Source organism: Dicentrarchus labrax, unplaced genomic scaffold (genome assembly GCF_905237075.1).
Source record: "Dicentrarchus labrax unplaced genomic scaffold, dlabrax2021, whole genome shotgun sequence".
Classification (NCBI taxonomy): Eukaryota; Metazoa; Chordata; class Actinopteri; family Moronidae; genus Dicentrarchus; species Dicentrarchus labrax.
Genome location: NW_026136704.1, coordinates 24,658,058 through 24,685,134, shown reverse-complemented (window position 1 = coordinate 24,685,134; position 27,077 = coordinate 24,658,058). Strand labels below are relative to the sequence as shown.

At 39.0% G+C, this 27,077-nt stretch overlaps 1 protein-coding gene across 10 annotated transcripts in view; it reads right to left on the bottom strand.

The window, feature by feature from the left end:
* synrg (synergin, gamma) overlaps positions 1-19,907 on the bottom strand; it is a 37,098-nt gene extending 17,191 nt beyond the window's left edge. For 3 of the 10 annotated variants that reach the window (XM_051398768.1, XM_051398770.1, XM_051398771.1), the window contains exons 1-14: positions 19,825-19,907; positions 14,926-14,966; positions 13,648-13,784; positions 13,035-13,162; positions 10,799-10,904; positions 10,581-10,692; positions 9,185-9,613; positions 7,368-7,646; positions 6,039-6,119; positions 5,654-5,850; positions 4,796-5,041; positions 4,572-4,711; positions 2,330-2,454; positions 1,686-1,748 (exon numbers count right to left, since the gene is read on the bottom strand). In XM_051398768.1, coding sequence (XP_051254728.1) covers positions 1,686-1,748; positions 2,330-2,454; positions 4,572-4,711; positions 4,796-5,041; positions 5,654-5,850; positions 6,039-6,119; positions 7,368-7,646; positions 9,185-9,613; positions 10,581-10,692; positions 10,799-10,904; positions 13,035-13,162; positions 13,648-13,784; positions 14,926-14,966; positions 19,825-19,859 — 2,119 coding nt within the window. In that variant the 5' untranslated portion in view covers positions 19,860-19,907. The remainder of the gene's footprint in view (positions 1-1,685; positions 1,749-2,329; positions 2,455-4,571; positions 4,712-4,795; positions 5,042-5,653; positions 5,851-6,038; positions 6,120-7,367; positions 7,647-9,184; positions 9,614-10,580; positions 10,693-10,798; positions 10,905-13,034; positions 13,163-13,647; positions 13,785-14,925; positions 14,967-19,824) is intronic. The other 7 variants (XM_051398769.1, XM_051398776.1, XM_051398775.1 and 4 more) reach the window with 5 other exon arrangements.
* Between the last annotated feature and the right edge of the window lie 7,170 nt (positions 19,908-27,077).

The window sequence follows — 27,077 nt, the reverse complement described above, 5'->3', positions numbered from 1 at the left end:
TCTACCATGCAATGAACTGTTCAAACTAGAACAGAACATGATAAAGCAATTCTGCCAAAAAATGTCCATCTTCACAAGTTATTTTGTCTCCATATGTTTGGAAATTTCCAAGTGAAAGTTATAGAAGTCAACTTGCTGTTGATGCTATTTCAGCAGTTTTGAATTTCATTCTTAGAAACATGTTAAAATTAACCTGAATAAAATAGTTTGGACAGGTTACACTTTTTTTAATTAGTCTTGGAAGCAACTAGTAATTGTGGCTGGTAGATAAATAGGATGGGAAAACATTCCTTACAAGTCCTACTTCAGTAAAAGTATGAGAAGTATTATCAGCGACAAGTACAAATGGTGGCCCAAATCATTGTGAACCACTGGTTTAATCCTCAAAAATGCAATTTATACGATTATGTTTGTGCTTTTATGTAAAATCTTCATTTGTATAGCTAGTAACGGTAGCTGAATAAATGTATTTGAGTAAAAAGTAATATATTTATCCCTGAATGGTAGTGGAGTGGAAATATAAGGATTGCACTTAAATACAGCATAGTAATGTTATAAAGACTACGGTCTACACCTGCTCTATTTGAAAAGTGTCCTGAGATAACTGCTGTTATAAATTGGTGCTATACAAATAAAATGGAAATGGAATCAAAATATATAAATTTTTCTTTAAAAAGGGAAAATATTTGCAAAATATGTTATATAATTTAATATAATTTGATAAGCATTAAGAGTGAGAATGAGTATTTCAGTGAATATTTGAGCCAATGTTGAATAAAAAATAAAGATCTGCCCATTCTGAATTACAAAATTGGATTCTTACAATATATACAGTAGGTTTTTTTACTTATTTGTTTAAAGAAAGATGAAACCTTAAAATTAAATAGAAATGACCTGTTAAGATGGGTATTTTTTGCAATGAGAAAACTCCTTTTATTCTATAAAAGAGCAGCAGAAACATTTTTGGAACAGAATCTTTTTGTCTCAAATTCTTTAAACACGCCACTTGTATAAACCACACCAGAAAAATAAGTTAGAATGCATTCTTGAGTTTCAGCGGTTTTTAATCCAGTGTGGTATAATATATGCATGGACTGAAACAGAGAATCTGTTCACACTGCCGGTGTATGGTGGAAAAGAGATAACTAATGGGCTCATTAAGGAGATGGAGCCTGACAATGCCAAGGAAAGGTCACCGCAAAGCATGACTTACTGGAGTTGTAAGAGCTGTCCCCATCGGAAACTGTTCTAATGAAACAGGGATGGGAAACACACTGGTATCAACACTGCAGGCTTGCAAAACAAGATACAGTGTAAATATGGAACAATGGTGAGAATGGTGATTGTAGTGACTGGGCAGCTTTACCCTAGTTATAAAACAATGTTTAATTAGAGGGAATCTAACACCAACACTCTTCCCTACAAATTCCAACCAAAATAACACGTTTGGTTTTCTAAAGAGGAAATTATATTGTTTTTGAAGGACTCTCCTGTCCTATAGCCATGTAGTCGCAGGGACCATCTCAGAGCCCAATTTGGCAGCAAGGCCAATGGGATTCGACTTGGGAATACCAAGACATGTATTTTAAAAAACACAGTGACTATGCCTGTATGCACATACAAGTACGAGTGTTTAATAAAGACAGAGAGAGACTTGTGTTAGAAAGGGTGGCAGAGTTTCTTACCGACTGGTTTCTTGTCAGCAGGTTGCTCAAGCTGTCTGAACACACTGTATTTGTCGCCAATATCTGGATCAGAAAAAATAATGAAGAATGAGTAAAGCATGAAGAGAAAATACACCGGATTTAACAGGCAGGGAGGTGATGCCTTAATGCAGTTTGTTATGGCTAAAATGTACTCAATGTATTGCCTAAGGACCAAAACACTGAGTTTATAAGAAGTCAAAAACACTTCCATACAGCTGAAGGTGCCCTCATTTAAGCTGCTTTGGAAATTGTTTCCTCTGCATTAAAATTTAAGTAGATTGAAATTTGCAGTAGGTAACCTTCAGGGATCAACAATATTTTAAAAAGTAATAAAAATGCTGTCTTAGGTGGATAGAAAGGATAATATTTTAGAATCTGAGAAACAGTGGTTAAGTATTCCTCCGCTGTGTCATGGTGAAATGTGTGGGAACCCATACAAGTGATGAGACATCCGAGGTGATGGTGTCAGAGAGGAGCAGGAGGTGTGTCATTACCTCTGCTGCTGTGTCATTAAAATGTCTTAAGATAATTTTTTTCCCCTCCCTAACCTACTTTATCTTTTCATGGAGAGCAGACAATGTTCCTAACATGCTGCAGAACCATATGTGAGATAGAGAAGGTACCTGAGGCAGGAGCTGTAGGCTCTGCAGGCGGATCCACAGACAGCTGCTTGAAGACAGCGTACTTATCAGATGACGTGACGGAGGCAGAGGAGGAACCAGAGACTGGCGTAAGCATGGCAGGCGCACTGCAGGGACACAATAGCTAGTCAGACATCAGTTTAATCCCCATAAGCTGCCTGAGCTGATTGAACATTTGCCCTGGGCACAAAAAGTTTGAAAAGGTTTTTTTTTTTTGTTAAAAGCTTTTTCATTCTACATAGAGCTTACAATTACAGTGACTGTAGCTGATGCAAGGTGAAGGTACTTTTATCAATATCTTTATTCAGGCAAAGACTGAAAGAAAGGCTGAACCAAACTTGACTGAAAGGTGACTCATATCAGTATTTGTCTGTCTTTATATACTTGAAATGTAATCTAATTAACAATGCAGTCTGTCAATGTTTGGCATTATGTTGTCTGATATTGACATTTTAAACATCTGTGCTGTCTTTTGAACCAATTCTCCTCCAATTTGGGCACAGATGACGAGAAGTAATGTTGCTCCCAAATGTCATTCAGCCCAATAAAAATCTGCTAAAAGTCCCTTTTATGCAGTTTCTAACTTATCTCACCAACTTATCTTTATTTTTGTTCAATCAGTAGATTGATACCTCTGATGCCTGTCCGTTAAATATGTAGTTAGAGCCTGCAGCTGGTTAGCTTATGTTAGGAAAAGTCTTGAAACATGGGAAACGGTGATAAAAACAAAATAAGCCTACCAGCACCTCTGAAGCTCATTAATTTAAACTTTATATCTTGCACAAAAACACCATTTTACACTGGGCAATGTTGCCAGGCAACCACCATAAAAACCCCCGTAAAAAAAATATTGTTTTACACTCAAATTAGTCAAACCAGTTATGAAGGGGTTGTTGTGTGAGCTTAGGTCCTGGTAGGCAGGTTTTGTTACCTTCATACAGACCCAGGCTAGCTGTCTCCCTTTGTTTACAGTGTTTGTGCTAAACTAAGCTAATTGGCTGTTGACAGTAGCTTTAAATTTACCATACAGATATAAGAGTGGGTTCCATGTTCTCACCACCAGAATATTTCTAAAAACACAACTATTCCTTTAAGTGAATGTTTCTATATATATGTATCACAAGTAAATTCAGTTATATAATGAGATGACCATTCGTGTTAGGTTCGGATGCCCCTGTAAAATACAAAAAAAAAAACAAGGCTAAAAATGTATATTATATTACGACCTTGCAAAAGTAGCTGATCTGATGACATACTAGAATCAAGCACAAAGGGAAATCATTACGCTCACTTTCCAGCCCGTTCTCTGGAAGACATCTGACAGTAAGTTATGCCTGCCAGTTCAGGCTGGCAAACCAAAATGAGGTTTTCATCCTCTCATTTAATTAGACAGCGATCTCAGACTGTGGGGAATTCTTGTTACGTTGCTGAAACAGTCAGAAGTGTATGTGTATGTTTTCAGGGGAGAAAAAGGAGGGAATTATAAAACGCCTATGCCACTTAGATGTGAGATACTTTAGTTCTGCTTTCTCTTTGTCTTTCGGCAGATAATTGCCTTTCAGCTTCCTCTCTGTGAAAGGATGGTCTCTCCATATGGGCTTGGAAAGTAATATAAAGAAATGAGCTTATCTACTGTCCACTGAAATTAATTCATTAAGAGATGACCCAAACTCATTGTTATTCTGGGGAGGTTATTATGAGATATTAAGACAGTGTGTCTGACTGTACGGTTTCCAAGACAGACAACGCGAGACACAAATATTATGCAGATTAACTCAAGCTATAAATAACCAATGAGGGCTGAATATTAGAACTTCATCACTGCAAACATTTCTTCTGAAAATAAGAAATAATGAGGAACACTTTAGATAATACTAGTTTTCTTAGCCCCCAATCCGATCCAAGACATTAAATACTGAGTATCTGCCAATATCGAGTGCTGATCTGATACTGATATTTACATAGTGTAGTGCACAGTGCACACTTTAAGTACATTAAAGTTTTAAAGATCAATCCAGTGTACATGCCTGACAATTTAGTTCTGCATTTCATTAAGAAACCAAATTTCTGCATCGAAGCTGTTCCTTCATGTGATTTTATTTTCTTACACAATAAAGTATAAAATAACAAACCCTCTCTAAAATTAAAACTTCCCTTTGTAATACTTAAATTGCAAAATAATTCATCAATTCAGCCTCCATTCCACTGCACTCACACCCTGTACCTGTTTTGGTGCTGAGGTGCGATGGTGGTGGGGAAACTTCCACCAGACTCCCCCTGGAACTCAGTGAATGCCTGGTCTCCTACTCCTGGCTTTGGAGCCTCCTGGAAGTCCTGGAAATCATCGTCATCGGCTTTGGTTGCCTATGCCAAAAACACGTTAGTGAGTAAGACGTGAATTATGAGCTAAATGCAGAACTAAATCGTCGTAAATCATACCATTATTACCTGTGCAGGAGGGAAACTGGCGATAAAGTTAGTGTTTGTGGGTGCTTGAGCCGGTGCCGCGTGTGTCATGGCCATGACTGGTGGTGCTGGTGTGGGCATGGCCATGGAGACTGGGGGCTTGGTCATCATGGGCTGCTGGTGCTGGGGCATGACAGGGGCCATGGCCATAGCCAGGGCCGGCAGGTTGGGCACGGGTGGAGAAGGGAACTGACTGAGGATTTCCACATTCATCGCTGGGAGACCACTCTGAAACAAAGAAAACAGGTTTAAAGCATTTGACTAATGACATTTGATGTTTTTCCGATTGACGACAAATCCAATGTGGCTACTCTGAACTCATTTGATGCCATCATGTGTTCACTGAACAAGGGAAAAAAAAGACTGATGTTTACGTATAAATTATTCAACAAAGTCAAGTTCCTTTTGAGCAGATGTCAAAGGCAGACTCAAACTTTTTCCCCTCACAAGAGAATGCACCTTGTTGTGCTTGTGTTTTAAGGCTCTTGAAGATTTACATCACCAAAGGTGTCTTATTATTCCTCGCATGGAAGCAGTGGCATGCCGTGTTCCGTGAGCTGCCTGCAGATTTGCATCCTCCCAGGGGTGGTGGTGACAGGCCCAGGCTAAGGATGATAAGAAGGCTCCTGCCAAACTCGGCTGATGGGAACTCAGACATATATTGGGCTTACAATGCTTCACAAGATCTGGGCTGACTCACAGTGCTGCCTCTTTCTCCGTATTTCTAGGTAAGCCTGTCTAATTTCGGTGTGGAGTTTATGGCGAGGCTCTGTGGAAGCCATGGGGGATGATTAGTAAAGTCATTCTAAGTGGATAATTTGTCTTGACTCCAGTGTTTACCTGTGCCACACCAATTAGTGCGAGTACAGTGTAGAGCTCTTCCTTGGTCAGCATGCCAGGTGTTGTGCGGTTGGCTGACGCCCAGATTTGCCCCAGTGCTTCCCTGGGAAGACCTGATGACATTAGTATTGGGTAGAGTTTGGCTGTGTCGATCCCTGCCGGAGTCATGGTAAATTCAAGAACCTTCGTGAACATTTCTAAAAAATGAAAAACAGAAAGAAAATTATTCATTTATGCTATAAATGGAGAGGTAAACAACTAAATTCTCAATAAAACTGGAGATTAGAGTTAGAGTGCAGTTTCATTTTCTTTTACAAAACACACTGTAATGTCAAATATGACTATCTGAAACACTAAATACAAATATTCATGTACAAAGGTTTACCTGGGACGAGGCTGTCATTGTAAACCCAGGCTGGCAGCATGGGCTGGATGTGCTCTTGTTGTGGGTACACGCCAACACCTGCTGTCACAAGCACACACACACACACACAGTTAGTTGTTATAGCAAAAATCTTGTCCAGGCATACGATTTGCCAAGCCTCCTGGCAGCTGAGCCCTGCTTGTATCGAACTCAACAAAATCATACACCTGATGTCTGGAAGGCTCGGTGCAGATGTAATGCTCCCCTGCACTGAATCACAAGCATCCTGCCACGTCAGACATCTATAAATCAGTCTGTGAGCAATTTCCAGCTTCAAGGAGAGGGGAGAGAGGAGACTGCCTCATAAGAAATTTTTTTTGCTAAAAATCTAATTTAACTGCCGACACTGACCTAAGAATTTTTTTTTTTTTTTCTGCAAATAGACTAACAAACATTTCGATAAAAACCAATGGCTTGTTTTCAGTTCCTAACACTCCGCGTGTGAGGCCTCCGTTTACTCAGGCAGCCAACTTTGCACATAATGCTCCCATCAGTCTTGGGCAGTTAAATGAATCTGATTACAAATCTCCCTGGTCTCCATGATGAGCCTCTATATTTCCCTCGATGACACAGAGGACACGGACACAGACAAACAAATAACAGGACAAAGGAGTAGCCGAATGGCATGCACAATCAGCCTTGGATTATGTTTGGGCCCCAGTGGCACCTGCCAATCCATGCGCATCCCTGTTAAACCAAAGCAGTCAGCATGCGCCAGAGGTCGTTCTCTGAGAGGGTGTTACACAGTGAGGGAACAGACGGCAGCTTATTGAGTCAGCAGGTATTTCCCCAGGATCTCGACAGACACAGTCCATTTCCACAATGTGCAGAGAGTGCCAACATGAGAAGGCCCCCCCCTAATGAGATTTGGCCTGAAGTGACAGAGGTATAAAGTGGGCAGAAATAAAAGCAGAGACTTGGCTTAGAAGACGTATAGACACCAGGGAGGGTACCTCAAAGACACCACCACTCAATAATAATCTTAGATGTGAAGAAATGTCAGCAGGATTTAATTTAACAGCACAAACAGCATTAAATAGTATGACGCTCAGTCTTGAATCTTGTATAAACCAATTATGATCCAAAGAGATTAAAGAGAATAGATAAAGCTTCTACCAAAAAAAAAAAAAAAAAAAAAAAAGTATAGAATTATTTTGTCAGGGTTAGAAAGAGTGAAACATTTCCCCAGGACAGAAAGAAAAATACGGCCTTGATTGTGTGTTCATAGTGAAGCAAAGCAAGGGAGAGAAGAAGAAGCTATAAAGTCTAATAAACAGGCACTTCTCTCACCACTGTCACTACTGGTTTGAGGAGACGAGTCAGCAGCTGATGGGGGGACGCTGGGTGCTGACACCGGGGCCTCGGGTAGCTTTTCTGCGACGAAGACAGAACTCAAGTCCTCAGGGGCCGCAGCCCAGTTCCTGGACTTAGTGCTGGTTTGAAACTGGGCTGAAACTTTAGCTCTAGGACCCATTTTAGCCAAACTCTGCATGGACTTAAAGCTAACCTGGGCCATCTTATCAGCAGTAAGATCGCATGAGGAGAATAGCTTCTCTTCCAGGGACGGGCCTAGAGGGGTGAATGAGGAACAGGTTTCTTGATAACACAGCTGTTAAAGCTTCCTGTTTATCTGAAGTTAAGTTGATGATTAAACTTGTTGCTATATTTAGGGGGATATTAACTAAGCATTTGTCAACATTCAAATTCAGTTTCTGCCCTCATTGGTCAAGAACCGCACCGAGGTTATTGGGAGAAAAGTGGCACCAATGAAAATTGGGTTTGGTCCCATGTAATACGTATTTCTGTTTAAAGGCATAAAATATGGTAAGAGACTACACCTGGTTGTGGTCTCTCTCAACTAGTGAGTAAGAGAGAGACAGAGAACCATTATTTTTCCTGACTTTAATGGTTCATAGCAGGTTCAGTTCAGTACTGCCGCTGTTACGTGGCTATTTAAAACATATCGGGTAGTTGTTCTATATGGCCAGGATCCTAGAAATATTAATGGCCATACTGTCAAAAAAAAAAAAGAGAAGGTCTATTGTATTACAACTTCAGCAGCAGAGAAAAACTTTAGTTCTTTTTTATCACTCCACCCTAGCTTACAGCCTGTCATCAAATCTTATTTAGCGTTACTTTATGAAAATCAGATGAACTGCTACTGGGCTCATTTACATCTGTAGCCTTAACAAATACCGCTAAATGGAAAACTTGCAGTGATGCAAAATGTTGTGCCCCTGCTGAATATTTTTGTGACAGGCTTAGTGAATATCCCCCTTAGTGTGTCAATGTTTGGTTTACTGCCACACAGTATTTTCTGTTCTATATCTTAAATTCCTGCCTCCACATAACATGTTAATACTGTATTACTACCGTGTAGATTTTTGATCTGATGAACAAAAAAAAAACGGGTTAATTTCCCACATCAAGCTGCAAATTAAATTATTTTCTTCAATCAAAAGCAATCCTCAGGCTATCCTGATGCCATCTAATCTGCTTATTCCAGATGCTAAACAACTAGGTCAGAAATGTCTCAGGAGGATTGGGGATGACATTCGATGGAGGGCTAGCTGTTGCATTTCTCTGGACAGAAGGTGATCTCTCTGTCCTGTCATTCATAGACAAGAGGCCGAGAGCTGTCACAGAGCAGCTGCTCATCTGAGAGATTAGACGGCAGATGACACATGAGAGTGACAGTCCTCTATCAGTGCACAAACCATAAACGGTTTCAGTATCAATGGTGGATTGAGCTACAATATGGTTAAATCCTACTGTGAAACATTATTTATTTTTAATGATGAAGCAAGTAGGGTTTCTTATTTATTCTGCATCCGTGTTTGCCCAGTTTGTGGTGTCTGGTAGCTTTAAAGGTTTAGGTAATGAGGCCAGGCCATCTGCTGTGCTGGCTGCATGCTCTCACACTGCAACACAGGCCAAAACCAAACCAAAATCCAGACGTACCCGTGAAAATATTCAGCATTAGCAACAGAGCACTACAAGCTAAAAAAATGTAAATAAAATCCTCCAGATTCATTCAAAGTGTAAATGCTCGGGTATAAATTAGGATGACGAGAGGGGAGGTGTCAACAAAGCAAAAGAAGAGTTACCTTGAAATGTAGATTGGGAGCTGGTGTTGGCAGCAGAGTGCTGGGTGACAGTGGGGATGGACACAGACGGAGGGAGGGACTGAGGAAAGGAGGGGGAAGAAGAGGACAGACCTGCCCTCAAGGAAGGGGATGAAGGTTGGACTTGGGCCTGAGAGGAGAGGTTGAGGTTGGAGGAAGGGAAAGCATTTACAGGACCCTGAACGAAGTCACTAAACTCGTCATCGTCCTCAGAGAAACCTGTCTTGGGGGCAGAGGATGAAGGCTGGGTCTGAGAGGAGAGGCCGAAGGTGGAGGAAGTGGAGGAGGAGGGCGGGGGGAAGCAGGCGGGGGCTTCTAAAGGCCCTTGAAAGTCACTAAACTCGTCATTGTCCTCGGACAAGGCTGGGGGGAGGGAGTGAGTGGTGACAGACGGGAGTGATGGCGATGAGTCTGCAAAAATGAAGAAATAATGATGATGGCACAACACGTGACACACACTACAATGGAGAATGAATTAAGAGCTGCACAATGCAAGAGTGAGATACGACTATTTTGTGCAAGACAAGCAACTGTAGAACTGCAAATTCAACCAAAATGTCTTGACATTTAATTAATATTTAAATTTTATAAAATTAAATTTAACTGAGCTACTGATCATCAACTTTTAAAACATCAACATTAGAATATGAGTCTAAAGAAAGGGATCACAATCAGAAATCTGAGGAGACTCTAGATGATTGATGAACATAAATTTATGTTCCTTTTTTTCCAGTTTTAGCAGTTTTAGCTTGTCTAGTCGCTAGTAATTATTCAAATTAAAGAATTTGTCAAGTTTAAAGGTGAAAACCATCTTTGGTGAAACTGTTCACGACTCAGATGTACAACATTTGTGACAAGGAGCTGCTAGTAGATGCTGCTAGTAGACGCTGCTTCCGTTTAAAGGTCTCACAAGATTGGGAACTTCTGCTGTAAAACCTTACTTCAGGCAAGGTTTTTTTATGTGCATATCTACAATTTCATGAAATGCACAGGAATAAGTTAAGCGAGGGAAATCTATAGTTCCAAGACATTGGAAAAAGTTTAGAACGTGAACATTGAGGTTCATAAAGAGATGCTATATTAAAGAGAGATATAAAAATTAAGACACCACTAAAAAACAATACTGATAGGTGAACAGATGAAGAGAGAAACAGAAAAATAACGTGGTAAATCAAATGTGTTTAACAATCTGTGTTGCTTATTATGTTCCCAGACAGAAAATCCAAATTTTGGCTGCCAGCTGGGCAGCCATCATGCCGACCCACTTCTAATCCAGCTCTTATTCTGAGACGGAGCTTCAGAGGGCAGATCTGCTGATGGAAAGGCACAACAGGAAAAACCCCAGGGATTACATCTAAAAGTGATGAGGTGAAGGTACCTGGCTTCTTGGTCTGTGATGATGGAGTCGGGTGCATCTTTGCGTCTCTGCTGAAGCCATCCAGGTTGCCTTTGATTGCCTCCAGGGCATCGTCACGGCTCTTTTCTCCTGTCTGAGTACAGAACAACAGAGTATCAAGAGCCCAGAGGGTTACAAAGGTGAGCAGTGGACATGCCAGAAAAAAGTAAAATAAACAAGATGTGAAAAGAGAGACTCACCTTGGGTTTGACACTGCTGAGCAGCCTCAGCTTCTGTTTCTGCTCCTCAAATTGTCTTCTTTTTCTGTCCTCATCCAGCATCTTCTGCTGCTGCTCCAGACGTTTTCTAAAGGGCAAGAAGATTATATGGAGAGCTAAGTAAACAATATTCTTAAATAAGTTGGGAACAGGGCAAAACATTTGGATTAGTTTTATTGGTAACACACTACTTATTCCAATTAATACATTTTAGAATACAGAGATGAAAATGCCAAAAGTAAATAAATAAATAAAAACTCAAAAGAAGAAAGTTTGAGGGGGGATTAAGCATTAGTAACATTTAGAGCAAAAAGTGTGCGCAGTTTCATTATTGCATAAATAAATGGAGCAGAAAATGGAAAAACTGAGGCTTTCCAAAAGTCAGTGGGTCCTACTGCTTCCCAATAATGGGGCACATCAATAAAATAATTACTTCTATTCCATTTAAACATACTACAAGGAGTTTTCAACTGGGTATGAAACCGTCTCAATTTAATACTGATGCCTACCGATACATAAACAAATGAGACCATCAGCAAGAATATTTTATATATTTAATAATACTGGCTTGAATTTGGTCAGATTCCCCTTGAAATGAATGAAACAAAGCCGTAGAAACAATACCACTTTTGTCCACAGGGGGCGGAAGAATAACAACAAAATTAAAGTTCCATGTAGTGGCTTTAACTTAGTAATTATCACCCCTGCTTGAAAACGTGTGTGTTTTTTCCAGCAAGTGTGTATATATCAATTTGTGTTAATGAAATGCTGGATATATACATTTGGAGATAATTATGAAAATTATAAATCGCAAAAAGTATAAAACTGCCATTTCGAAAAGGCAGACTTTACAAATCTGGCATTTCATAAGTTGTAAATAATACAAGGGTTTCATTTAACCAGCTGTAGCCATTCAAGCTATTACACATCACATACTATAGTATCAAGTATCAGCATTGTAGCCTTTATCAGATAGTAGACGATTGAGAGCTGACAATAAAGGATATAGTGATAGGGTGACATGCAACAAAGGGCCGGACTTGAACCGGGAACAATGCTATTACTTGGTCAGCATCTAAAAGCCACAAACCACCAGGACTCCCTCAAATCATAAACATTTAAAACAAAGACATGGTGCAATATATAGATACAATGGATCAGGAATAGATACATGAAAAGAAATCACCCTGAAAAGAAGATTTTTTTTTTTTTTTAAAGAGAAAGGGGAACCATATAATCTTGGAATGGAAAAAGGGCCATAAATGAGGGACCATAAAGTTATCAAATCAGTGGTAACCCAGGAGCAGCAGCGCTGGAACTCAAAGTGATTCAGTGTCTTAGTAAAGTTTTAGCTCCAAGGGAGGAGGCAACTTAACAAGACTGAGAGTATTCAGCCATGTTAGCGGCTCTGGGCGGCTTTGAGCTAAAGGCGAAGAGGTTTAAAGTCACAATCCTAACATGCTGATGGTCACAATCTTAGTTTAGCCATTTTAGTACAGCCGATGGGAATGTGATTCAGTCCTTTAAACTTAACTCTGGCCTGCCCTGTAAACTGCTGGTGACAACAAGCTTCTTCCACACCCAGTGCAGCAGTGATGCATCGTGGTACTACAGAGCTACAATACATCAGTTAGGTGTGCTCTCAATTACAGCAGACCACACCTAACCGTACTCTGTTGATGGTGGGTGTTATGTAGACTCACAAGCCAGTTTCTAAACGCTTCTTTCAATAGAGATTGAGGACTTTTTCTCAGCTTTCTTTGCTAAAACTGGGTAGAAACAATTATAGAGTTTTAAAAAATCCTGAATTTCCGGACCAATGACATGCAGAAGTCATATCCTTGTAAACACCGTTGTACCATATTATGCTGCTTTGGACATCCAATTTCAGTGTTTTCTCCTTGTTACAAAGCTATATTCTCCAGTTTGTTTCATTAAGGAGGAGAATGGAGGAAGAATGTTGTCTCAGGTAATGGTAAAGGCATGTCCTTGAAGTATGCTGTGTACGTTTGTTTGTGGCCGTTGAAGCAACTACTTTGCATTTAGAAATCCCCAGACAACCAGTAGGCGTTGAGATCTCAGACTGTCTGATATTGCGAGACTATGTTGTGCTGTGCTTTACTCAGCTGGCTATATTGTACACATGCAGATGTGAGAATTCACGTTTACACACAAACAAACACAAAAATTTAGTGATATTAGTGTAAAGATGTCTTACTGGTGCTCCTCAGCCATTTGTTTCTGCATGTCAGCAGTGTACTGGGGTCCAGCAGGTCTCATACCCATAAACTGCGGCTGACCCAAGAACTGCATCCCAGGGGTCTGCATCCCAATAGCCATCCCACCCTGTCAGACACACACAAAAAACATTCAAACAGCAGATTCAGAAATCTCATTAGCACTCTTACTGCCACACTCCTTTCACTTGATAGGAAATAATCACACCAAGGGATAGCAACGCAATTCAGAATAATGTTAATGGACTTGAGTCTTGTGAAAAATCACCAGGCTGCAATAAATTCCTGTTAATGTGCTGCCTTTTAAAACAGTTTGTGATTAGACTGATTTGGAAGCAAGCAGGGTTAAGAGGACCCAGGCCTCCACTTGAATGAAATCAGTTAAATCAATACGGTTTCATACTGTTTTACTATTCTGTATTCATAAATGGAAACCCACATTAGTAAGTTTTGTTAAAAAATATTACAAAGGCTGATGACAAAATCACTAAGGGATCTATTTCAATTCAAAAAACAAACAGAATCAAGAGAACAAATAAAAACTGTGGGGTGTATCTGCCAAACATTAAACCCAGTGCAGACACAAAAGCTCACCTGCATAGGCATGGCTCCCGGGGGCATCTGCCCCCCAAAGTTCATTCCCATCATGCCCTGCATGTTTGGCTGCATGACAGGGACCATAGGGAAGCCCTGCTGTTGCTGCTGCTGCTGTTGCTGCATGGGTACCATGCCTGCAGAAACACACACAAACACTGTTACAATGTACTGAAGACATGACATAGAATAGTGTGTTCAATTATTATTTGAATCATGACACTAAGCTCAATTTAAAGTGCATTGAGGAAAACTTAAGTCTGGAGTTTGGATAAAAAAAAAAAAAGCCCCCAGAGTCTGGACATGATTCAGTATTGCAAATCAATTTTCTGGACAGCTGGAAAAAGACACAAGTTCAGCAACAACCAAATCTGTTTTTCTGGTGACTACTGTGACAGCCTGGAGCAAAACAAGAGGAGAGAGGAGGGGGGAAAAAAATGGAAAAGCGTCTGTTTGTTTTCACAGATGCTGTGTGAGCTGACAGCCAGAGCTGAGCAGCCAGCTCCAACTGCAGCCTCCAGATGATTCACCATGTTAGGGCTCAACCGGGCTGAATAAGTGGCTTGTTTAGGAGGCTGCAAACAATCTACTTTGTCTAAAATGACATGGCTAATGGGAGCATGTAATGACCCCTGAGAGACACTTGTCCCAGTGGTGTGCGGATGGTTTATCAGGAGTGTTACTGCAAAGTCAACAGCCTAAATATGACAAGCACACAGCTGAATGATGGTACATCTGAGGCCCACAATGCACTACTCTGGGCAAAGGGTAACAAAAGGTATGGAGCTACAGTGTGCGAAATCCTTGCTGCTACTTACTTCAGCCTAATGACTTATGAACCAATTATTAACAGGAAAGACTAATTAGACACAAAGCAGAAACAATCTAGCTGGAGTTTAGACATCTATTCTTTATCTTTAATAAGTGAACCCAGTACTTCCCGACAACTTTATCTGCCTTTGTGTGTGATCAGTGAAAGCGTGAGTTGTTATCAGAATCTAAATTTATGAAAAGTTAACATGTATTTACTTGCTTGGGAGTCCATTTTTCATTGTCTTGTTTCATTTAAAATTGAAAGAAGTCGACACAATGTGTAGAAACATCAAGACATTTTAGTGGATTGCATCGCAAAGTTTTTACAGTTTTTATTCTCAATGGGTCCCCTTAAAAACGCTTTATCCTGTCACTGTCAGAGAAAGAAAACCTTCTGATAATGAAACTGGTCAAATATTTTAAATTAAAAGTTGTAACAGTAATGTTGACAGTAGAGTGACTCACCTTGTGGAGGTCCCAGACCCCCTCCAACAGGATACATAAAACTAAAGGGGGAAAAAAAAGAGAAGAAATGCAGGTAATGAGACTCAAACAATAGTTAAAGTAAAGAAACACAGATAATAACACTTTAGGTCAGCTTTGACTTTTCTTTGTGAGCTCATAATGTGAAACACAGAAACAGCATCATGAACCCGGCAGCCTTGAACAATGCCAAGTACGAAGCCATCACTACCACCATCACACACCTTTTGTATAAGTAGCATGTGACCAGTTTAAGAAGCCTTTGTAACATGACAGCCATCAGTGTGTTCAGCTATAATAAAATACCTGAATTTCTACCCAGTGATTGTTGATATTTGTGCTGTTTACACATTGTTAAATAAAATGTAAATGCCTGCCTGGCCTATAATTGTTGTCAGCAAATGATTAAGAGGATCTGTAGGAATTTGAAATAAAAGCAATGTTTGCTACTCATAATAATTTGTTTTAGAGTCAGACCACATCTGAATTCAATTTCAAAACACCAGGTAAAGAAAGGATGTAAAGAAGATGCACTCATTGATAAGCAAAAAGCAGCAGTTACAGAACGAGCCTCGCAATGAGCCTTGTGTTCTGCAAACTAAAAGTAGTTTCAGCTTATTCCCACAGACCAGATTCAAGTTAAATTTCTGTTTAAATTTTAACATTAGAGTCAAGAAGCAGGGAACTTGGCACAGTTTAGTTTCCACAGGCGACTTGGACTTTGTCACTGGGTCTTTGCTGAGAAACAGGCCTTTAAGAAATAATCAGAGGAAGCCTACAAGTCGGCCAAGTCTCTCCTCACCAGAGCCAACCCACACAGGCCTTCAGCTATTTGTCAGATAACTTATTACAACTCAGTTCTTCAGGCTGGGACTGATGATGCAGAGACAAACAGAGGAACTGCTTCCCTGACTGACTCAAAGCTAAATTTGAGCATCTAACAGCATCTAACTAATCCAATGGGTGAGTGACATTAACATACTGACAGCTTTAGCACAGACACAACTGTGCTATCAAAAGGGAGGCAGGGAACTCATTTTAACACAGTTCAAGCATTTGCCAATGCAATTACCAACTCCCTGTGGCAAATAAGGAATAATTTTGACTTCAGTTTGACTTTCTCATGCAAAATGTACTCAAGTTATTCATCGTTACAAAGAAAATGTGTATTTTTGTGTTGAAAACTCTACACAAAAGTGCAACTAACAATTATTTTCATTATCAATTAACCCTTTAGAGTATTTTTTGATTAATCGATAGTCCGTAAATTGTCACAATAAGCGAAAAAAGGTCTGTTCTGGTCTCAAAGCTCTCAACAGCATTGTTTTCAGTGAAAACGCTCCCTGATAAAGGACAGTGCACTAATGCCACCACAGAATGAGGCTTTGATGCACCATGTGATTATATTGTGTTATATTGTGTAATTTGTCTTCCCTTAATTTCCCCATGCCCTGGGTCTGCAGATAAAAACTAGCCATCTGGTAAAATCTGGCACCCTGTTGGTGATTAATGAATAATTATGTCTGATATATGATGGCAGCTTCATATATACTGAATGAAGATTATATAAAAACCTACATTCAGTGGTTTACATACCAGTTTAAATTAAATATTGATTTAATTTGTTTTGCCAAATCATAATTTAAAAACATTTAATCTAAAATCAAATATAAGAAGAAGCTGCACAGAGTACTGATATAACACAACTGGGTGTTACCTTGAGTGATGATGCTCGACTTGGAGGGTTTCAGACTCTCACATCTGCTCCCTGTAAGATTTGCAGCTTAAAAGGGCTTTTATAGGAGCACTAAGCACTGCTGCCCACCATCCTGCAGCAAATAACAGGTCATGGTTGGGCAGATTAACATAGAAGGAGATAAGCAGTAATAGCAGCTGTGGACGGAGGGAAGGCCAGCGCCTTGTAAAAAGGCCTGTAATCATCCAACAGTTATCATCAAACTGTTTTGAAAGCTGGGAGATAGACGGCAGGGTCGGGAGTTTCAGTCAATGTCATTATCACTGAAGAGGCTAAAACTAAAACCTATTTTAGCTTGTTCAGAAGCTGCTCCTATTGTGGAATATGCAGACATAAAATCACTGAGAAACACAGACTGAGAGGTTATATAATAAAGTTACTGATGGTCACTGAACTGAATTTCTCAGCAGTTCAAGTATCAAATAAAGCAGCGCTATCAGAGAGCTGAAACGATTAGTCGATTAACTGAGTAGTTGATTTAAAGGAGACTTATTATGTGGTTTTGAGTGGGAGTTTTGGGACAAATTGCAGTTACCAAGATTTAGCTTGTCAACAAATGAAGTTAAAGAGAATATTAAAGCCTCTTTTTTTGTGTTTTGTTTTTTTTTTTTTAATCTAAAGAGAAACACGACAAGTCTGACCTTAGGATCCATTTCTCTGTTGTTACTGACACAGTTAAATAACATCTTTTCACCTGAGGGACAGAAGAAGACACAAAATCTCTATTGTGCGGTCCACTACCCAACAGCACGGCTACTGTTAGCTCATTACCTGTACAGTATTTACCTAACAGCTATAGTTTACAGCTAAAGTAGCAAAGTAACTGCTAACAACAATTCTGTCCATCAGGAAGCTCTGTAAATTACTGAAAGTTGAAGCAAAGCAACCAGAGGACAACAGAAGGAAATTATTTTTTTCCATAAATTTGAAAATACAGACTACAGTGATAGAAGTTGTGAAAGAATTTGCTATATTTCTTTGTCATTTATTAAAGTAAATGAAATGTCCTTGGGTTTTGAACTGTTGGTTGAACAAAACAAGCAACTTGAACGTCTTTCTGAGTTTTGAGAAATTGTGATGAGCATTTTTCACTTTTTTGACGCTTTAAAGACAAAACAGTTAATCAAGAAAACAATCTACAGACGTTCACTAATAAAGATTAATTTAAATATAATTGATAGGAATTAATAGTGAATTATTACAGCTACTTGCAGCCCTAAACACCACACAATATGTGATCTGGATCCTGTCAATCCTTGTGTGGCCAGAATCAACCCAGGGAGCCAGTCAAGAACCCCCTTTATTAATTTGGCCCAGGTCCCAAAGGCCCCTTGTCCTGCTATCATTCACTAACATGGCAAAGACAAACTAATTAAACTATAAACACTGCACCCTGACATAAATTCAACTCCAGCTGTCATAAATCAAATTAAACACATTCCACATGTTCTCCAGAACTCCAAAACCGATAATGAGCAGATTATATTTCCAACTTGGAAATGTCAACAGGTACAAAACACAGCCCATAACAACACACTCTTGGCAAATAAGTTATCACAATAAGACATCATCTGACACTCATGAGGTCAAATGCCTGACAAATGGTGTAATCACATGGCCTGTTGAAGACAAAGAAACCTGCATGGAGCCATCATCACCTAATAGGATCGATGTCATGCATCTCTGTCACAGTCTCCATGAGGGAAATACAGTCACTGCAACTTATACTTATAATATACTTATATATATATATTAATTGATACATTTACTCCAAAACACAGACAAAGGTGCTTCAGCTGTCAAATAGATTTCGTAAGCTGCACTACTGCTCCACCTCCTGGTTTCCCTCTCTGGCACACCTGACACATTTATATAGCTGTATTATCCGGTTTTGCCAGATAAACACACAACACTGAAACTATCCAGAACTTAATCCCTACATTCACTGGCACTATATTTGGCATGGGAAAAGATTTGAACACGGTACAGATGCACCAGGCTAAAAGTATTTAGACTTTTGTGGATGAGAAGTACTGGCACATTCCTGTCACAATGAATCACTGTGGCGTTATTAAGAAAAAGGGACTGACACCCTACATACTGGCATCAAGTGCGCACAACACAAGTAAACACATATACATTACAACACAAGTCAATAACTGTGAATTATAAGCCAGGTCTTCACATTACATCTGTTTTTTCCTACTACCCACACTCATCTACAGTCATGAGGGCTCTGGTTTCACCTGTCAGATCAGTATCACCTGGCTAACCAAGAGCCTATTTCATTATTCAAGCTGCTCGAGTTCAACTTATGAAATAATCATGAGTCTGGCCTTTTCATCTCCTCTGCAGACTACCACACTGCTCTAATAAGATACCTGTACACCTGCTAAACATGTACATATATTTATACATTGCATACTGGTTAGAGATGCTGGGTATGCGTGTGTGACAGGGTTTACTGTGTGATTCAGTAAAGAATTATTCCTTAAACACAAAGCAGAGCAGTCTGACTGAGCTGACACATATTAAACATTTGCAGCTGGTGAGTTTAGAAGAGTAAAAATATTAATATTAAGGAGTTTTGGGGTTTTTTTGGGGGGGAGATATTTACTTCAAACCTGCTTCACTTTCCTAAATACTCAACAGTGTACCAACATGATGCCAAACACCACCAGAAGACCACCAGACCACCATCAGAAAGAAACAGTTAACAGACCAAACCAGGCCTCTCTGCACAGGTGCTAGCTCTTGTCCAAAAAAAAAAAAAATACCACAAGAGAACAAGAGAGCGCCTTTCTTTACAACAAACACCAACTTACATCGCTGGAGAGACACAACACCGATTACAGACGACACTGCCCGTAGTGTGTGTCCATATATGACCACTGTGGCGTTATTCTTACAGCACAAACCAGCCAGCTAACGTTAGCTTGTGACACCTGACAACCGGCCATCTCATCCCGTCTCCCGGACAACAACACCGGCCTCTATCGCTGTCTCTCCGGGTCTTTCCTGTGCGATTGAAGCGCTGATGCTAAGCGGATGTTTCACAAAACTCTTTTCATTCATAGCGAAGGAGTTGTTTTTTTTATTTTTATTATTTAAAAAGGCTAAAATACCTGCTGCCTCCCCCAGATCCTGGCCGCAGCGCCATCTTGATAACAGCAGTCACTGGTAGGAAGATGATGTCAGCAGTGACGGAGGGGTGGACGGGGAGTGACGCGCCCTGAGTCTGGACTCACAGGAGCAGCTCGCTTCCGCCTCACAGCTCAACCCTTGCTCCTATTGGCTGCTCCGCTTGTCACATGTTAATTTAAATACTACTTGTAAATACTAGTTCTTTATTTGAGCATTGTTATTTTATACAACTTTATGATGGCATGATATATTACAGATGTAGTTACTACCAGGGTTGGGAGGGTTACTTTAAAATATGGAATTGATATAGTTACTAATTACCTGTTTACAAAATGTTATCAGAATATTAAAGTAACGTAATTTGATTACTTTCTGTTACTTTTGGATTACCTCTACACCAAAGACAAGAGAATAGAAATACTGATGCATGTTTATTGTATGAGACAACAGAACAATGTAACCTTGAAAAGAAAATGGAAACGGAAACATTTTTCTTGTTATCCTTCTAAATAATGCTGAATCTGGTGATGTAGTTTGTCTGTAACTGTAATGGATTACACTTCCTGTATCCTGATTACATAACTCAGTTACATGTCACTGTAAAGCTATACAAAAAGTTATAGATTCATTTTTAATTTACCAATATCAGTACTGTCTACGCACTTTGTTGTTCCATTACCTCATTTTTAATTTCCGGTTTAAATACGTGTGTTGCCGCTTCAATGCTATTTTAAAGTTACAAGCTTCTAATTAATTCTTAAATTCCTTTTGTTAATATGTATTTCACGAGAGCTGGTTGTTTGTCAGATTATGGTGGGCATTAGTAAATGAAAGATTATAAAAGTTTAAAATGAGACGAGTGTAAACATGTGTTATAGAGGCTATATTAAACATGATATTATAAGAATACAGGTGTGCCTTGAGATTTTGGCTTGCCCCTTGTTGTTCCTTGAAACCCCCTTCATGGGTTGAGAAAATTATCCTACTTTTTAAGTTTTTAATATTACAACAACCTTGGATTAAGTGGAACATTTATTTTGAAGGTTCAATAGGTTAAAGGACCACAATTGATGGACGTTATTCTTGCAACTTTTTTGTGTTATCATCTATATTTTTAACAAATATGTATGAACTTCTCTCAGTGTTTGTATATAGTATACAATCTCACATTTATTTATGTATGTGTATATGTGTGTGTGTGTGTGTGTGTGCGTGTGTGTGACATGCTGTTACGTCTCCTGCTTCCATTTATTAGCATTTCCTTATTAAATATATTATTATTAAATATTTCTGATTCTGATCAAGTTGCGTATTTGTAGGAGAAAAGACAGAAAACAGGAAAGAAGGGAAACTGAACGCAGCCAAGAGCCACGGAAGAGTTTGAGTGTGCCAATCTTAAAGAAAGAGGAGGGACTGATGCTCAACCTAGGTAGGAAGGGCAACCTGAGAGGCAGAACACAGGGCAGCACATTCCCAAACAGCACAGGTTGTTTACTGCAATAACCGCAGTGTCCCAGCAGGTGTCAGTGTTTAGCTTTGAGGCCTTCACTGTACTCCAGGAGTTCTCAAACTTTTCCATGTCAAGGCCCAACAAACAGCATTAGCTTATGGCCGAGCCCCCTTTTTGCAAGATCTCCCATTGACAATATAGTACTTCTAAATATTTCTTCACTTTGATTAATGCAAATATAATAATTATAATAATTATTTAATCAGTCCATTAGATTTAATATTTCTGTTTTCCATTATAAATATAGTTTGTCAGTTTAGTTTAACATTCAACAACATTAACGTGTGTGTGTGTGTGTGTGTGTGTGTGTGTGTGTGTGTGTGTGTGTGTGTGTGTGTGTGTGTGTGATCTGCTTATCAGATCACTAGCTCACATCTCAAGAGCAGAGCTGCTTCGTTGCAGGCACAGACCGTTACCGGGTCAAACACTGACAGTTCATGTAATGAATTATGTTTTGACTGGCAGGCAATTAGAAAGATGGGTGTGACAAATAAGATTTAGATTTATAATAGTACAAATAATAATAATTTAGCATTTTCCATCATCTTACCTCAAAGTTTGCTGATGCCCCCACTTTGAAAACCACTGCTGTACACACAGAAAGTCTTTCTGATGAAACCTGTATGGTGTGTGTACAGTCTGACACTGGCCATGCACTGTATGTCTTCTAGCAAGGATGAGTATTTGAGAGACTTAAGGAACATAATGATAGAAAGCTGTGCTCTTCATGACCCAGCAGATGGAGTCAGAAAACTGAACATTAAAGTCTGTGTTGATTTTATTGCAGCACATGAAAGCAAAGTGACAAAAAAGTTTTCCATACCAGTATAACATCATATATTCTGTATTTAATTGTTCCAGTTCATAATAAAAGATTATAATGTTTATGTTTGGTAAATAATTTAAAGCAAAGCGCCAAGTTTTTTTTTTTTTTTATGGCCGCACAATTATAGCAAATACAAATACTTTAGATACTCTTTTATGGTCTTTCGTGCACACTTTTCTGTGTGTGTTCTTTTGTGTGTGTCACCAAGACTTTAGCTACCCACAGCTAACATTTCTGTACCACGTGTCTTTACATTTTGTAACAACACATGTTTGAGTACATGTTTTTACATTAGTTTTCTGTCTTTACTCTACTTTTGAGACAAAATTATGCTAAATGTAAGATGTATGGCAAAAACAATAGCAGTAGCAAACTTAAACTTGCATTATGTTCATTTGTGTTTGATCTGTTTTCACTTCTTAAACAGGCAGAAAATGTCACCTGTTGTACTACATTTTATTCATTCTCAAAGTGAATTTGTTTGAAATGTGTCATTAGATTACTACCTCTGATTTGCACCATTAGAAGTATGTCATGTAAACTGATATTTTTCTTGTTTGCTGTTTTTCACGCCACCCCTGTCTATCCCCAACTTGTCGTGCCCAACATTTTTACTGGCTGCTTGAAGCATTGAGGCCATTGTGCGCCCTTTGATTCAGTTGGCAATTTCATTGTTACACCAATGACAAGGTGGAGCAACAAGGAAAAGCCTCTCTGGCATTGTCTTTAGTGGGTGTTGTTGTGAAAGATTTACAGCTTAATGAGAATGGTGTGAGGCATGTGGATGACAAGCCCGGCTGCTATCCATCACCTGGTCTGCCCTCAACCTTTCCTATACCTCAGCTCTATTCAGCAATGATTCAGAGTCCATATACATGACAGAGGGACAAATGCAACCATTTAGGCTTCAGACTGACTAACAACTGAAGGAAAGACTGCAGTTTAAATTATAACAAGCAGATGAAGGTCTTGAAGAGCAAAACAAAAAAACATTGTTTTTACAGTATTTTATGCAGGCGATGAAGAAGATGTGTGTAGGTGAGTTTTTTCCTCAGGATTTATTCTTTCATAATCTCACAGGAGCTGTGGATATTAGTGAGGACACTGAAGTCTTACAGTGAAAAACTTGGATATTTTACATGTTTATATTTAAATCTCCCTGCTTTCATGTTAACAATAAAATACATTAATAAAGAACTAGGGGTCTGTATCTACTACTGAGGACTCTGAGGTCCTATCATTAGTATTTTTTTTTTCATTTTTGTTTAGAGACGTTTATATTGTACATGTAAACACAAAAATCTTTAACTTTCACAGGTTTAGACAAAAAAAAGAGAATACAACCAATGTTGGGAGATCAAATTGAAAACTAAATAAAATTGAACAGTTGAATAAATAAGTAAAACTTGAAAAAAGACAAGTGGAAAAGAGGGTGGCTCATGACTTTAAAATCTGTGCTACAGCCCTGCTTATGTGATACCTTACTTTGGGGAATATCTTCTTTTTATTTAACAAAATATATCAAACAGCTCAATGTTAAATAATCAGCTTTGCCCAGTTACTATGTAATCTAAAGGTAATATAAGATTTCAGATTTTGATTAGGAATTATAAAAGACACAAGCCTGAACAAGCGTTCAATACCAAACAACCAACACCTTTTGGTTAGCACTGAGGTTCAGTAACAGACCTTATATCATCAGCATTTTCTCCTGAAAGTACAATTTGATCTTCATGTGGGCAATAAGATTTTATGAAAATATAATTAAACAGGTGGCTGAATAAATAAAAAATCAAGCATACAAATGAAAAAATAGAGGGGGTTGCAACTTGGACTCTCTAAAATCTTAAGCAGACTTGAATGACAAAAAAGATCCACTCCAGACATTAGGGCATATAAAAATGCTCTATTTGCAATAATAATTCAATCATTATTAATGAATAAAATACATTCATTGAAAATTAAGTATGCTCTTCATTGAAAAATACAGAATCAATACACTGACAGTATTTAACACACAAGGTTAATTACTGGAAACAAGATTCACTAAAACGTCTCAGTGGATTTCAAGTTCCCACATCCCTCGTCAGCTGCATTGGACCACGGAGTGTTTTCACAAAAGCACGTTTGTTCCTACATGTCTTAAACTTGAAGGAGAGCACAGAGAAACTTTCTCCCTCTAGCAAATGAAAACTTCCATAGTATCAAACTCTGCACAGCGAAGGTCAACCAACCAAGTAAAGTAACATTTTTGAAAGGATGAGGACTTTAATCATCACCTGTGTGTTTGGTTTGTTTACGTGAGCTCATTACAACAGTTTTGATCATTTTCTGCTGCTCTTTATTGCTTCCATTGAGACTCATTAAAAAGACGATTAGGCCTCGTCCATCTCCCCGTCCCCTCCTCTTTTCTGAGTCCTTTTACAGGCCTCTGAGGGCAGAGCGTGGGCTCCCTCCCTGCTGTGTGTGCCGGGTTTAGCTGGAGGCCGGCCGAGTCAGTCAGTCACGTCCCCTCGACGGTTGGATCTGGACTGGCCGTGGGCAGCCCCCCTAGAGAGGAGGTCTGGCGAGAAAAGGTGAACATTAACCCGGGTCCCATTCTGGGCATCCCACTATTCCCCATAAATCATTAACCTGTCCAGCATCAAGCCGGTGACAGCATCAGCATGACAACATCAATCTGTCAGGATTCCTCTGAACCAGGTTTTCAGCCTTAGATGCAAATCGAGTGAATTTAGACTCATTCTGGTGAAAACAGACTTGCACTTTCGCCCTGCAGAGACTCATGTGGCCCAACTATTTAGTTTAATGTGTGTTTAGATATATGATATGATTTATGTCAGATAAAATCCCCACTAAGAGAACCGCAAACAAGTCTCCTTTCAAAGGGAATTTCCTCAGAACATTTAAATATTAAAAACGATCATTAAAAGGTTGATGGGCCTGTGTATCGAGGACATGACACAAGGTCTATGTAAGATTTATCACAGTCTGAGGTCTTGCAGCAGGTTTCCAATGGCTGTCTCAATGTAGTCTATCTAGGGCTGGCTCAATCAGTAATTTTGCTAATTAAGTCATTAAAAGCCACCTAAATACTTTTTTTTTGTAATTGGAAGTTGTGGAAAGTCCCATTTTCATTTTCACTCTACAAATTATAATGATTTAACAATTAGTTTTTCATGATATGGCAAAAAATGGACAGGTTGGTAAATTAAGTTTTATATATTTAAACTTCTCAAAATCCTTTAAAAGAAGGTAAGAGCTGCATTTAATTTTAGTATTTATTCTGATTTCTCTGTCTATGCATTTTGTTGTGGACTCAAATGTCTGAAATTGGAAACTGGTTTTCTTTATTTTTGTAGTGATGTCTGAATTATGATATGAATTGATGGTGTAATGTAAACCCTTACCCAGTGCAAATAGTTGCAGGACACAATAATACTCATTCATTCATTTATATATGATTTTATATAAAGTACCTCATATGCTTGTTTTTAGACACAAAATCATGCAGAATATCACTAATTCCTCTAATTTACTTTAAAGGGAGCATTAAAACATAATTATTTTCTGCTGCTTTCTAAAAACACTTGAACTGCTTTAATGTCTCTCTTTTTGGCTCCATATTTATATACATGTTCACACTTCTTAAATTCATAAATTTAACATTTGTTTTCAATCCCTCTTGAAGTTTAAATGTATGTAAAGCTCTTTGGAACTGAAATTCTGCCAGATACTGTCTTGTCTTAGTGAATAAAAAGGAAATATCAAATATACTTCTAGTAACATACTCAAGAGGTACATCCTGATACTCAAGGACCTCTGTAGGTCATTTAGAAGGGAATTATTTTCTGATATGTAATGTAGTCTCACAGGAAATGAAACAAGCTCAAAAATTATAGATTACAGAACTAAAATATATTTCTCCTCACACACCCCTCCCGCCTCATCTTTCGTATTAAAGCTACAAAAAAGTGAATGCTAATGGGTTGAACTGAACTGAATGAAAAAAACTTGAGATCAAAAGCCACCAATCTTTTCACGAGTCCAGCCTTGCTGTCACTGTAGGTGGTGCTGGTGGCGATGTACGGTGAAGGGTACTGATTGTTACTACGGAGGACTGACTGATCTCCATGACTGTGCAGGAGCACAACAGAGGCCTCCTTGATCAGAGGGCTTTTGATGGAAGACTCCTGTCAGAGCAGCTCCATACATGTGTATGTATTTCTCCATAGAAAGGTTGGCGTTAACTCTGGTCGCAGTGACCAATTAGCCCTGGCAGAGAGTGGCCTCCTGACCCTTGACCCCTGCTGGGTAGTCCTATCCATTAACCCCTTGGGCCTCAGCTGGAGTTGATGTAGTATCTTTTCTTCTGGCTCTGCTAAACACACGGCCACATTCACCCTGCAGCTTCCACTTTCGGTCTCCTTGCCCCTCTCCTCTATTCCCCGGGTGGCAGCTCGCTCCTTGTGTTGACCTCTCGAGTCCCCGAGCAGAGTGAATCTATTGGTCCGTCGTCACCCCACAGCAGCAGCAGTAGAGTTATACTCTAACAGAGCATCTTCTACACTGTAGATTAGACAATTTGATTACTTTTGACCATTCTGTGATCACTTTCATTGAGCTTGTGTTCATTGTCAGTTTTATTTATTGATTAATCCTGTTTTGTTTCTACTTTTCTATAATTTTTCTTTATTTTTCTTTCTTCACTAAAATATGTGTAATTTGTTTGGAGTGAAAAATTAATAAAAAGTTGGTAAAAAAAAAAGAGAGTGTCTTACCTTGTATAAATAAAGGTTAAATAAATTAGCTTGAATTTAAAGACCATGCAAAAAGGTTTGGTAGAATTTATGTCCAAACGCAAATTTCTTACAATGTGCCAATCAATCATTAAATAA